Below are 15,361 nucleotides of genomic sequence, written 5' to 3' on the forward strand. Positions count from 1 at the left end.
CAAGGGGTTCACATACTTTTTCTTGCAACTGTATGTTTATGATGGAGCTTCCGTTTTTGAACTACACGCACACACACACTACACCTTGATAAGTTGTTTTCAGTGATTCGGTGATTATCAGAATATGCATTTAATGGTACATAAAAGATGTCTATTTAAAAGCTTAGTTTGTGCACTTATTATTTCACTGCATGGCATGGCGCAGTGCTGAGTGAACTGGAGGCCACATATTTTAGTGTGCTTCTCTAACTGTCCCATCTGCAGTGGGAAATATATGCCAAGAGTAGTAGAGTAACCAATAAATCACTGAGACAGATTTTGGCATGAGATTTTTCATGCTATGAAATTCATACATCATAGAAATCCATTGCTATATGGCAAGGTTTGCACTTTCGATGAATAGAACCGAACCACAATTGTAAAACCAGCTGCACAACATCTTAGTTATGCTATAAAATCATGCACAAAAGAGAAAGTATAAAAAAAGAGCAAAAATTAACATATATGCTCCTTTGTATGATAACCATTTTTATATACAGTACACTGCTCAAAATAATTAAAGGACAACACATCAGATCTCAATGGGGAAACATATAATACAGGATATCTATACTGATATGGACTGGGTAATGTGTTAGAAATGTAAGAATGCCCCAATCATTTGATGGAATTGTAAACTATCAACCTACAAAGGACTAAATTCAAAGACACCCCAAAAATCAAAGTGAAAAAATTATGCAGCAGGCTAATCCATTTTGCTGCAATTTCAGTGCAGCAACTCAAAATGGTACTCAGTAGTTTGTATGACCCCCACGCGCTTGTATGAATGCCTGACAATGTCGGGGCATACTCCTAATGAGACGACGGATGGTGTCCTGGGGTATTTCCTCCCAGATCTGGAGCAGGGCACCACTAAGCTCCTGGACAGTCTGAGGTGCAACCTGGTGGCATTGGATGGACCGAAACACAATATCCCAGAGGTGTTCTATTGGATTTAGGTCAGGCGGGCGTGGGGACCATTCAATGGTATAAATTTCTTCATCCTCCAGGGACTGCCTGCATACTCTTGCTACATGAGGTCGGGCATTGTTGTGCACCAGGAGGAACCCAGGACCCACTGAACCAGCATAGGGTCCAACAATGGGTCCAAGGATTTCATCCCGATACCTAATGGCAGTCAGGGTGCCATTGTCTAGCCTGTAGAGGTCTGTGCATCCCTCCATGGATATGCCTCCCCAGACCATCACTGACCCACAACCAAAATGGTCATGCTGAACGTTGTTACAGGCAGCATAACGTTCTCCACGGTTTCTCCACACCCTTTCACATCTGTCACATGTGTTCAGGGTGAACCTGCTCTCATTTGTGAAAAGCACAGGGTGCCAATGGCGGACCTGCCAATTCTGGTCTTCAATGGCAAATGCTAATTGAGCTCTATGGTGTTGGGCAGTGAGCAAAGGGGGCCCACTAGAGGATGTTGGGCCCTCAGGACACCCTCACGAAGTCTGTTTTTGATTGTTTGGTCAGAGACATTCACACCAGTGGCCTACTGGAGGTCATTTTGTAGAACTCTGGCAGTGCTCCTCCTGTTCCTTCTTGCACAAAGGAGCAGATAGCGGTCCTTCTACGACCCTGTCCAGCTCTCCTAGAGTAACTGCTTGTCTCCTAGAATCTCCTCCATGCTCTTGAAACTGCTGGGAGACACAGCAAACCTTCTGGCAATGGCACGTATTGATGTGCCATCCTGGAGGAGTTGGACTGCCTATGCAACCTCTGTAGGGTCCAGGTATCACCTCATGCTACCAGTAGTGACACTGACCCTAGCCAAATGCAAAACTAGTGAAAAACAGTCAGAAAATATGAGTAGGGAAAATGTGTCAGTGGCCTCCACCTGTAAAACCATTCCTGTTTTAGGAGTTGTCTCATTGTTGCCCATCTAGTGTACCTGTTGTTAATTTCATTAACACCATAGCAGCTAAAACTGACTAACAACCCCCTCTGCTACTTAACTGACCAGATCAATATTTCATTAATTTAATTGACTTGATGCTATACTCTGATTAAAAAGTGTTCCTTTAATTATATTGAGCAATGTATATACAGGTGAGCAAAGACTGTGTTTATATCAGAGAGAAAATGTAGTTTGATGATATGGAATGCAAGTTATGTTTCTGCTAAAAGTCACATACATTTCAATGACAAATTGCTTTGGTTATTTAAGTTAGTAGAGTGAACTGCTTCCTTTAATCCACCCTGAGCCATGACACATTCCTATGTGTTCCCTGTGGTTATTCATGTGACATCAAAGATCACACAGTGAGGGGTAGTGGATCCTTAGGGGTGTGTCACTGTGCACCATGTCTGTAGCTAGCATCTTACATTTGAAGCCCCTGTGAAAACTGTGATGATCTGAATGTACCTCTTCAATGAGTGCTGCACAGCAACTGTAAGTGATTCGTGGGGTAACCAAGGGTGATTAAATAAGGACGGAGAGAAGGCCTAGTCTAAACTTTTCACTGAGGAGACCAACTCTATACAGTGCATCCAGAAAGTATTCACAGACTGTTGCCACACTTTGTTATGTTACAGCCTTATTCCAAAATGGATTAAATTAATTTTTTTCCTCAACATTCTACAAACAATGCCCCATAATGACAATATGAAAGAAGTTGGTTTTGAAATCTTTGCAATTTATTAAAAATAACATTTTTAATAAAATTGGTGGTTCCAAGCTTCTTCCATTTACGGATGATTGAGGCCACTGTGCTCATTGGGATCTTCAATGCTGCAGAAATTTTTCTGTACCCTTCCCCAGATCTGTGCCTTGATACAATCCTGTCTTGGAGGTCTATGGACAATTCCTTGGACTTCATGGCTTGGTTTGTGCTCTGACATGCACTATTAACTGTGAGACCTTATATAGACCGGTTTATGTCTTTCGTAATCATGTCCAATCAACTGAATTTCCCACAGGTGGACTCCAATCAAGTTGTGGAAACATCTCAAGGATGATCAGTGGGAACAGGATGCACCAGAGCCCAATTTTTAGTGTCATGGCAAAGGCTGTGAATACTTAAGTACATGTGTTTTTTTTTATTTATTTTTTTTTAATAAATTGTAAAGATTTCAAAACAACCTTCTTTCACATTGTCATTATGGGGTATTGTTTGTAGAATGTTGAGGAAAAAAATGAATTTAATCCATTTTGAAATAAGGCTGTAACATAAAAAAATGTGGCAAAAGTTAAGCGCTGTGAATACTTTCTGGATGCACTGTAGGTATACTAGGTTGCATATGGAAAATCAAAAAGGCCAGACAGTGAAAGGAGATGTTTGAGAAAGTAAAAAGTATAATGTTTCAAATTACTTATTGACTTACTGAGGGTAGAAGGGGCGTGTGGCTGTTTCACTGTCCCTTCTTAAACAACTGCTGAAAAAAGTAAAAGTAAATGATGTGACCATGCAGGTGTTTTGCATTAGATCTAGACCATGCATCTATTTCAGGGACTGAGCATGTGCCATTGTATCAGGGATCTGCCCACAGCAGAGGTACTTGGAGACCTGGCATTCTTGCCAGTAGTTTGCATGGTCGCAGAAATGCACACTGGCAAACATCTATGCACATTGGCACAAGCATGCGCACTGGAGCACAGATGCGAGCCGGAACACGCATGCACACTGGCGCACAGTTACGCACGCCAGCAGCCCAGTTTGGCGCCAAAAAGCCTTTATAAGGAAGCCAATCACTCTCTCCAATTTCTGGTTGATCTCTGGCTCCTGAGTACCTTTGTCCTGTGTTTCCTTGCTATTGTGATCTCCTGTTACAGACTCAGATAGTTCCTGGACCTGTCTTCTCTGCCTGTCTCCTGACCTGACCTCGGCTTGGCTAAAGGATAGTCTCACTTGCTCTTCTGTGTATGACCCCAGCTTGGCTAATGGATATTCTCACTTGCTCTCCTGTGTAAGACCCCGGCTATCCATCTGACTACATCTGCTCTAATCCCCACCTGGAATCTGACCCTGGCTCTGAACTGGCTACTCTTCTGTCCTCTGCTACTCTGAAGGCCTGCTATCTCTCACAGGTGCCACCTGTCTGCAGACAACATTCCAGTGAATCAACTGTGCTCCTGGGTGTACCTCTGAAAAGCATGCTCAGTCAGATCATCTCTACAAACACTCCTGCAGGTGACCCATGCTACTTTGGGCCTGACTCCTTCTGTCCCATCTTCAGGGGGGTCTGGAACTTATCCACAGGAGAAGCCCTCACTCCACTGGCCTCCAGCACCAGGTACGTGATACATTGTTTACCATTAACATCAAGGGATAACCTTAAGCATGACAGGAGGACTTCATCATAGCTTTTGTTAAGTGGGTTTAAACATAGGCTGCACTATCAGCACCCAAGGATCAGTTGATCTGTGGTTTGTGTAATTATAAATTAGACTGACCAGGCATTTAGATGAATAGTATATGAAGGTACACTTAAGATTCAAACAAGAATAGATTTGCTGGTCTGGGAAATGTGCATACATTTAAAACTATAATAAACATCTTCCACTATGACATCAGACAAAATGTTAAGTTACTTGCTAGTTCCCTCTAGCATTCTTTAAAATTCTTACATTGTTTCAAAAAGGTATCCATTTCCTATACTCCCCAGCTCCATCTACTGGCCATAATGTGGTATTTTATTACTGCCTATAATAAAAAGAGAAACAAGCCTAAAAAACATTCATGCAGATTCACTGGACAAATTGCTATGAATTATTTTATATAAATATACCCCTAAGAGTTTCAAAAGGGAGATTACTTGGAAATGTTGCATGTGTGCTTTTCAATTATAATTGCATTTAGAGCATGAAGGCACAAAGGTTTTACACAAACAAGACTATTCTCCTAAAATTTCAAGACCAACCACAGGCTGAATAAAAGTAGTGAGGTCACAAAAAGGACTGCAATAATGGCTGGAAAGTAGATGGGAGAAAGGCAATTACTTTCTCTCCACCCATTTTCAGTCACAGAGAGAAGCAATACAGTTATAGGGTTTCTGTGACAATGGGATGGAAAATGCACAGCAGCTAGTATCCTATCCTAAAATCTCATCCCACAATTTTCTACCCTTCTCTTGAACATTACATCTCCCATGTTACCCTCCACATTTCTCTCCTCCAAATATTGGCCACCTTTGGGGTTTTCTCCTGCACACAATGCCACAAACAGGCATTTAACCTTTTTGCACTGAAAACCACCTCAAATCTCCACAATGTGCTTGTGCATAAAAAAAAAAAACCCAAAGGCTTTTACTAGATTTCCAAAGTTCCCTGGAATGTGTATTAATCAGTGCAGACATTTCCACTTCAGAATAAATGAGAGACAGTTCCATGACTTAAGCTTTTAAAATGCTACCTCAAGAACAATCTGAATTTTCTAGGTTTCTAAGGCGCTGCAGTGTCAACAACTTTGGACTACTTTCCCATATGCCCAGAATGCAAGTATTCTGATTTGGACAAGCTGGAGGCAACAGAGCTGGACATTGCACCTGTCCTCCTGGGTGCAATAAAACACCAGAATTGGACACACAGGCTGAGCCTTAGCATATTTTTTCATAGTTACATAGTTAGTCTGGCTGAAAAAAAGACAAAAGTCCATCCAGTTCAACCATAAAAAAGGTTGCCTTAGGAAAAACTATTAGTCACACACTGCAGAGCTTGTATAATAGGCTGTCAGTAGGGATTGTCAGGAGCGTGCATCGCTCCTGCTCCATCACAGCTGCTGGTCTCATAGATACATAGTTAGTCTGGCTGAAAAAAGACAAAAGTCCATCCAGTTCAACCATATATATATATATAAAAAAAGTTATAATCCTATACCCACAGTTGTTCCAGAGGAAAGCAAAAACCCCAGCAAAGCATGATCCAATTTGCTCCTGCAGAGGAAAAAATTCCATCCTGATTCCTCCGAGAGGCAATCGGATATTCCCTGGATCAACTTTACCTATAAATGTTAGTAACAGGGGAGGACTGACCATTTGGAAATTCGGGCACTGCCCGAGGGCCCGGGGTCAGTAGGGGGCCCCATGAGATGCCCCTGGTACCTTTTTCATAGGCTTTTTTGAGTTTGGGCAAGGACACAGGTGCCCCATGATCCCCTTTTGCCTGGGGGCCCCATGAGTTGTCAGTCTGCCCCTGGTTAGTAACCAGGTATATTCTATGTTTGAAATACCTACAGCACAATGGATCTCCTATACATCAAATATTGCAGGTAACATGTACTGTGTTCCCACATATAAACCATAAATCAAAAAAATGCAGCGCAGTAATATAAACTCAAATAAAGTGCTAAATAAATCAATATACATATGTGAATACAATTGTGCTTTGTGACAATAATATGTGCTACATTAAATGACTATCAACACATATATATAAATACACTGCATATACCAGTGCTAAATAATAATGTATCCAAACAGACCTTTTTTAAAGCAATCCACTGAGCTGGCCAGAACCAACTCTTGAGGGAGTCTATTCCACATTTTCACAGCTCTTACTATGGAGATTAAACCTCTTTTCCTCCAGATGTAAAGAGTGCTCCCTTGTCTTCTGTGATGACCTTAAAGTTAATAACTCTACACCGAGTTCACTATATGAACCACTGATGTATTTATACATGTTGATCATATCCTCCTTAATCTCCTCTTCTCAAGAGAGAATAAATTCAGTTCCTCTAATCTTTCCTCATAGCTGAGCTCCTCCATGCCTCTTATCAGTTTGGTTGCCCTTCTCTGTACTTTCTCCAGTTCCCCAATGTTCTTTTTGTGAATTGGTTTCCAAAATTGAACTGCATATTCCAGATGAGGTGTTACTAATGATTTGTACAGGTGTAAAATGATATCTCTCTCTCTGGAGTCTATACCTCTTTTAATACAAGAAAGGATTTTGCTCACTTTAGAAACCGCAGCTTGGCATTGCATGACATTATTAAGCTTGTGATCTACCAGAACTCCCAGATCCTTCTCCACCATTGATTCCCCCAGTTGTACACCCCCCCAGTATGTATGATGCATGCATATTCTTAGCCCCCAAGTGCATAACTTTACATTTATCAACATTAAACCTCATTTGCCACATAGTTGCCCAATTAAACAGTGCATTGAGGTCAGATTGTAAATTGGAGACATCCTGTAAGGACGTTATTCCACTGCACAGCTTGGTGTCATCTGCAAAGACTGAAATTATATTTTTAATCCCAGACCCTATATGGTTTACAAATATATTAAAAAGTAAGGGTCCCAACACTGAACCTTGGGGTACACCACTAACAACCCTAGACCATTCAGAGTATGCATCATTAACCACTACTCTCTGAATATGATCTTTTCGGCAGTTTTCTAACCATTTACATACAGATTTTTCCAAGCCTGTAGACTTTACCTTACACATTAGCCGTGTGTGGGGAACTTTGTCAAACACTTTTGCAAAATCCAAGTGAACCACATCCACCGCCACCCTCTGTCCAAGGTTTTGCTCACCTCCTCATAAAAAGAAATCAGATTTGTTTGACAACTTCTGTCTTTCATGAATCCATGCTGTCTGTTGCTTAAAATATTTTTTCTCGCAAGAACTCATCTATGTGGTCTTTTATTAAACTCTACAGTATCTTCCCAACTATGGAAGGTAAATAACTAGGTCTGTAGTTACTTGGTAAAGACTTTAACCCTTTTTAAATATAATCACCACATTGGCCTTATGCCAATCCATGGTACTATGGCACTCATTAAAGAGTTTTCAAATATTAGAAACAATGGCTTTGAAATGACAGAGATCAATTCTTTTAGGATCATATAACTCATCTATGTGGTCTTTTAATAAACTCTCCAGTATCTTCCCAAATATAGAAGTTAAACTAACAGGTCTATAATTACTTGCTAAAGAGTTTGACTCCTTTTTAAATATTAGCACCACATTGGCCTTACGCTAATCCAGTGGTACTATGCCAGTCATTAGAGTCCCTAAAAATTAGAAACAATGGCTTTGAAATGACAGAGCTCAATTCTTGAAGGACCCGTGGGTGTATGAGATCTGGTCCAGGTACTTTATTCACCTTTATTCTATCTAAATAATTCTGGATTATATCAATTGTGAGCCAATGTGGATCATCTGGAGATGTGTCAATACCATGCCCATTATGGACAAGAGCTCCCCCATGCTCCTTTGTATGCACAGAGCTGAAGAAGGTATTTCATAAATTTGCCTTCTCTTTGTCCCCAGTCACCCACTCCAGATTATTTTGTAAAGGGCCTACATGCTCGGACCGAACCTTTTTACTATTAATATATTTGAATAATTTTTGTGCATTTGTCCTGCTATCTTTTGCAATCTGTCATTCATTTTCAATTTTTGCGCCTTTATTTCCTTTTTGCATATTCTGTTATATTCTTTGTAATGTTTAAATGATGATAGCGTTCCTTCAATTTTATTTTTAATAAAATCTCTTTTTTTATTATTTATAGCTTTTTTAACTTTGGCCGTAAGCCACGTAGGTTTGATTTTTAGTCTTTTAAACTTGTTGCCCATGGGAATATATTTTGCAGTGTGTTCACATGCAGTCTTTTTGAAGAACTTCCATTTCTGTGTTGTGTTCATTGACGCCAATATTCCCACCCGCAGTCTAAGAATTGGAGAGCAGCTCTCAGCCTTGGAAAATTAGCTCTCTAAAAATTGAGCATTTTCATTTTTCCCGTATGTGCTTGTTGTTTACAGCTAACAATAAATGAAATCATGTTATGGTCACTGCTACCCAGATGTTCTTTTATATGGACATTTGTAATAAGCTCTGCATGGTTTAAGATTACCAAGTGCAGCAGAGCATCATTCCTAGTTAGGGCCTCTATGAACTGCACCATAAAATTGTCCTGTAGTAAGTTTATACATTTTTGCCCTTTAACTGTTCCTGCAGTACCATTACTCCAGTCAATTTCCGAGTAGTTAAAATCCCCCATTATTATCACTGTCCCAGCCCTTGCAGCCCTTTCGATCTGTGCAAGGAGCTGAGTCTCCACCTCCTCATTAAAACTGGGAGGCCTATAACAAACTCCAATGATTACCTTTGTAGTACGCACCCCCATGTAATGCTTCAGCCTCATCACACTCTCCATCAACTAAATCCTCTTTCACACTCGCTCTGAGATCTTTCTCACATAGAGACAGACACCACCAGCTCTCCTATTTACCCTGTCTCTCCAAAAGAGAACATAGCCAGAAATATTAATGGCCCAATCATGTGAAGAATGAAGCCAAGATTCAGAAATACCAATTAAATCATAGTTCTGTTCATGCAACAGAACTTCTGGCATTGGCAGACTTCTGGCATTGGTGAACAAACACTTTATTTCATTGACACCTTGTGCACATGTATTTTGCATATTATTTATTTTCATACAAATGGTAATTCCACTGGTTGCTTGTAACATGGGAACCTTCTTATCATCTGTCTCGTTCCAGCATCCTGGTTTTGGTTGTGATACATTCTCCCTGTCTGTCTGTCCACCTGCAAGGTGATTGATGTGGCCAGTCTCTGGGTGGAGACCAAACCTGATTTAAGCCAACCAAGCCTGCAGTCTCATGCTTGAGATATTGCATTAGTAAGACGTGATCCGAGCTCCCTGTTGTCTGCCTTGCCTGCTAGTTTGAATTCCTTCGCTGATGACCTCAAATTGGATATCAACTATCGATCGGATCGGATTTCGATCTAAACTCTGCCTGCCTGTTGACTATGGATTTGACCCTGACTTTTCTGTGCCTTGCCTGCCTTGTATCTGGACTGTCATTGAATCACTCTGCCTGTCTACCAACCGCAAGTACCTGTTTGCTGTGCTCAGTTTGAGCCATGCACTATAGCATTGTGTATAAGCCCTCAGGGCAACCGAGTATCGGTAGGCCTTATTGCCTTATGGGAAAGTTAGCTGCTATAGGTGAAGAACACAGAAGCCAGCTATAGTGTCTGACCACCTGTGTTAGGGGTAGGCATGACAAGAAGGAGTTCAGTCATTTTCAGACATAAGTTCCAACCTATCTGAGCTATCCCGCCAGTAAGCTGTTAAAACCGACAGCCAATCATAGGTGCTGGAGACATTGAGACATGAAAGACTTTGCACTTACTATTCTAATCACTCTCTGATTTGTAATATTTACATTAATTAACAAGTGTTTTAGACACTGTAAAATATACTTATCAGTATTTCAGTTCCATTTACAGGACATGGTTACCCCTTCCCACAGTCCACCTCAGGCCAATCGAGTGACTGGGAGGTCCCACCCAGATCCTCCCACTTACTGGAGTGGTCCACCCAACCGCTGCCTCTAATTATGTTAGGGCTGCTTACTTGTGCCCCCAATCACTGCAACAAACGCCTATATGAATTATTGCACATACACATTTACTCAAGTACGACCTTATGCACTCTTGGCGCTTAGCTCTGATGCATGAGACCCAGGGATTTGGTGCAGGCCGAAGGATAGGTGAAGTGTCCAGCCCTGCTGGCAACCTGTAAAACTCTATGAGAGGCTGAAAGCTGCTGCAACTGGACACTAATGTTTAGGTAAGTATGCACCCAAGGACAAATGCCTAGAATGCAAGCAGTATGCATAGGCAGCATCCAGAATTTAGAACTCCATCTAACTTTCTTCTGCAGAGTCAAAAACTAAAAGCCAGCACCAAATGTGTAGCAACAATAGTATGGGCTTAGAGAGTAAAAGTGATTTCCATTCTGTGCCAGATTTGATATAAAGTATCAAACAGATATTTTAGAGGCAGGTGGAATCTGGTGGAATAATGCAACTGCTGGCATCTGACATCTTATCTCAACAAAAGCATAATCAATAGTAACTACATATACCTAAAGGCTAACAAAAAAAGAAACAAACCAAATTAGAAGACGGCATCAATGATAAGCCACACCTTCAACCTAATAGTTGCAGCAGTAAGCAGGAAAACCTATTTACAGCTGTGAAATTCTCTGTGAGTTTACCATCATTCCCTAGAATATAATTAAAACATACCAGGTACAGTCTTAGCTATGAAAGGCTGAAAATGATTAGTGTGACTCATGCATGGGTTCTAGAATTTGCAGGGCATTGCTGTACAAAGCTACATCTGCATAGTTAATAGAGATTTCACTAAATGTGGCAAAAGCAAAAACTGCTGCAAAAGCAATACCAGATAGTGAGATCCAAAGCAGCTAAACATCAGAATAAACAGATAGTGATATCTTAAAAGAGGAATACAATTAACAAAAACGAGAGCAAGAAATGATAACAAAACACAGTTGGAAGGAGCCTTTTTTTCCATCTTATTAAGCTACTAACTTTCAGGGCCCATTTACATTACATGTTGTGTTAATTGGTGTGCATCAACACGTGTTCTTGTGCATTGAGGCATATCATTCATTTTAAATGTGCTGTTAATGTACACTAGTGCACAAAAAAATTCCTGCACTTTTATTTTCAGTAACGCAGTGCACCAGAATGAACATCTATGCATTTTTTTTAAATTAATGTTACTGCAACACAAATATATGTGCAATAATGTATGTTACTGCAACGTGATAGAGTATAAAAATGTTTTTTTTTAAATTTGCTCCCTTTAATAAATTTTTTTGGTTGTTCATGTCTTAGCACTCTATAAAAAAGATTGCTAAAGTTAACATTTAAGTAGTGCTAATCCTTGTATCTGGATTGTTACATGAAAACAAGAGTAACTACAAAGTAATATTAAGGCATTTTGATTGCAGATGACCCCTTCACATGAATACACAATTTGCCGAAAAATAAAACATGCAAACTGTATTTTTACATATTAAGGTAGAAAATACAGTATATTCAATCAAAGGTAGAAAGTATATTTCATTTATACTCACTAGATTTGCTATGATATAATGGTAACCTTTCACATGTTTTCCGATGGTGATAACCTATGAAATAAAAGGAAGAGTTGATGATTAATTTGATTACTATAAGATATCAGATATTTGCTAATATTTAATTACCTTCTTTTTCCACTATATTTTAAAATCATTTTGCTTTTTACTTGTAATATGTCATTATCTTCATTATTGGGGGATGGGTATAGGGCTACCATTTACTTTCTGTATTAAGAACTAAACAGAGGGGTCAAGGCTCTTCATGAATGTAGTACTCAGGGCCGGTACTTCCACTAGGCAAACTAGGCAGCCAACTAGTGCGCACTGCCACCTAGGGGCACCTGGGCGCAGCACAGGCTGGCACTCTCACTTCGTCATGAATGATCCTTCAGCTGAGGGAAGGGGCGGCAGAGGGGAAGTAAGAAAGGACAAAGAAAAATGCTGGGTGTCTGTGGCCAGTGTAGCAGCTGAGCTACCGCTCTTTCCAGTGTTCCTCTCAGACTCACTGCCTTGTTGCAAGCTGGCTGGAGGCTGCTGATCACTATGGAGTTCCAGCCCTCTGCTTCCCATTCATCAGCAGAGGCAGAGCTGCACCTGCGGAGGAAGGTAATGTCTGAGTCTGATCTCTTATGTCTTTGTCAGTGTGACCCGGCTGGCCATCCATCACATGTGCAATGTGTCAGTGAGTGATGACATCATCATGATCTCACAGCCTGCTCTTCTAGTGCCTGCTGATCTGTGTCAGTGTTGGTGGTGGTGTGCTGTGTTGTGTCAGATCTATCAGTGTGTGGGATCGCTCAGTTCAGGTGTTCTCTGTGTGTGTGTGTGTGTGTGTGTGGGCTGGGCTGTCTGCTGTCACAGTGTTTTATCTCCCCCCATTGCCTGGGGAATCCCAGCCTGGGATCTGTCAGAGTTATCTTATGGCACTTATTAGTGCACATTAAAAGAAATTTACCAGTTTCATGTTTTGTTGATTTAATATTTTCTATTGTTTTAAAAAAAATTTGGGGAGTGAGGGGACACAGGTCTGGTCTTGCCTAGGGCGCAAAATAGTCTACCACCAGCCCTGGTAGTACTGATGAGCAAGTAACTAAATAAAAAAGTGATATATGCTGCTTTCAGACAAGGCTGTGCACACTACAGAAAAAGAGTAAACTTGTCCCATTTGCCTGTTTCAGGCGACATCTAATGGATCTGTCCAGCATTTCTGGCAGATTTACCATTGGACACTGTAGATCTGTACATATAGGAGGCAAAGGTAAATATAATGTATTTTTCTTGAAAGGATATCAATTACACATTTTTCCCATAACATGTATAAATACGATTATTTCATAAAACCTCATTTATAATTTGTTACAATATTCTTAGCCAGGGTAGGACCAGTAAAACAAAAATATGCTATGCAAGTAAGATGATGTTAGCAGAGTGATAGTGCTTTGAGTGCTAAATGTATACCTGCGATCTCCAGTTATAGAAATCATGCCCTAGTGTTAGTAGTGGTCACTGGTGGATTTTTAATTTTAATAGAATATGATATGGTTTTCAGTGGGAAGAAAGGGGTATGTAGAGCTGAAAGGGAAGATCTCATGGAAATACCAGGATATTGTGTGGCTCAACATCAGAACTAATGTTTTGTATCATTTTGTGTATCAAGCATCGAGCAGCAGTATTTGATGAGTTTGGTGTTGGTGAACTCAAGTGGCCTGGACACAGCCCTGACCTTTACCCTCCTTAACTACTCTGGGATGCATTTAAAAGCTAGCTGCAAGCCAGGTCTTCCTGTTCAACATCAGTATTTGACTTCTACAATACTCTTTTGGCTGAATGGACATAAATCCCCAGGTACAGTCCAAAAATCTTGTAGAAAGACTTCCAAGAGGGGTGGAAGCTGTTACAGATGCAAATGGGGACCAGCTCCATAATAATGCCATTTTTTGTGAAATCAGATATCCAAAAAGATAACTTTTTCTCCTCACCTAGTACACAGGTAATCAATGTGCCTTTTCTATGAATATCTATTCCATATGCAACCCAATCAGTATTGATCCTGGGCTGCTATGCCATTTATCCTCGGCATGAAGTCCCGATCTGCTTGTGGAAGCGCTGTGTGGGTCTGCTTTGTCCTATGCACTGGCATTCCATAAATCACTATGTGGGGCTGCTCTTCTCCTTCACTCAAGCAGTGGCTGGTCTCAGGGACTGGCCATATGGGAGGCCTGATTTACACTGGACCCTGTGGATATGAAGGCTTCTGTGAGATAATTACAAACTCAGTTGGGCAGATGGCTGAAGATAAGCAGAACTATAATGCATATGTAGATTCAATGAAGATGCTGTCAGATTATTTGTAAACACTGTAATTCAACGTGTTTCTGAGCAGTTCCTCCGCTCCCTCATTGGGAAGAGTGTTTAAAGTGCCAAGTGGCATCAAGTGTAACAGTGCAGTCACAAGGTGTATAATACACAAGACCACTAGGATATCACATGGAAGTAGTAGTAGCTTTACTAGACACAATAACTGCTAGATCAATTCTACAATAGCACTATAATTAGATAACTCCTATCTATTTATAGTGCCATCAGAAAGGGTTTATCTATTTATAGTGCTATTGTACAATTGATCTATTAGGTACGGTGTCTAGTAAAGCCTGGGTTAATCCATGTGGTCCTGTGATTGCATTATTACACTTGATGCCACTTTGCGCTTTAAACAATCTTCCTGGTGAGGGAGCGGAGGAACTACTCTGAAACCCACTGAATTGAATGAAATCTTTATATGCAGTATAGCTTATCTGCCCAACTGAGTATATAATTATCTCACAGCAAGAGAAGACAACAGCACACAGAAGCCTGTATATCAGAAAGCTCTAGTGCCCATCATACCTTCCACAGAGCCAGTCCAACTACAGAAGAAACTGGCAACTGCTTCAGAGTGAGCAAAAGGAGCAGCCACAGTGATTTATGCAGCTCATTGGACACAGTGGACCCCACACAGTGTTTGTACATGCGGATCAGGGTTTTAAGCTGAGGAACAATGGCACAGCAGTCCAGGAACGATACCAATCAGTTTGTTAATAAAATAGATCCTCATAAAAAAGGAGCATTGATCACCTGTGTACCATGAACCATGGAAAAGTTTATCTCTGTCTTTTATTAATAAGGCTACTCTTGGAGGTGCTTCCCTTTCTCCTTTCCCTATAAATCTACAGGTGAAACTCGTGCAAAAGTTCATTTATTTCAGTAATGCAACTTAAAAGGTGAAACTAATATATGAGATAGACTCATTACATGCAAAGCAAGATAGTTAAAGCTGTGATTTTTCATAATTGTGATGATTATGGCTTACAACTCATGAAAACCCCAAATCCACAATCTCAGAAAATTAGAATATTGTGAAAAGGTGCAATATTCTAGGCTCAAAGTGTCCCACTCTAATCAG

The 15,361-nt window shown here is 40.5% G+C and overlaps 1 protein-coding gene across 6 annotated transcripts in view; it reads right to left on the reverse strand.

Annotated features, from left to right (window-relative positions):
* The window catches only part of GRIA2 (glutamate ionotropic receptor AMPA type subunit 2), a 238,519-nt gene that overhangs the window by 103,424 nt on the left and 119,734 nt on the right, over positions 1-15,361 (reverse strand). For all 6 annotated transcript variants that reach the window (XR_016311762.1, XR_016311763.1, XM_089670410.1 and 3 more), the window contains exon 5: positions 11,917-11,970. Coding sequence is in view for 4 of the 6 variants with exons in the window: in XM_089670410.1 (XP_089526536.1) it covers positions 11,917-11,970 (54 nt within the window). In the remaining 2 variants the exon portion in view is untranslated. The remainder of the gene's footprint in view (positions 1-11,916; positions 11,971-15,361) is intronic.

Source organism: Staurois parvus, unplaced genomic scaffold, assembly GCF_062004578.1.
Source record: "Staurois parvus isolate SC_StPar_1 unplaced genomic scaffold, SC_StPar_1.0 ptg000090l, whole genome shotgun sequence".
Taxonomy (NCBI): Eukaryota; Metazoa; Chordata; class Amphibia; order Anura; family Ranidae; genus Staurois; species Staurois parvus.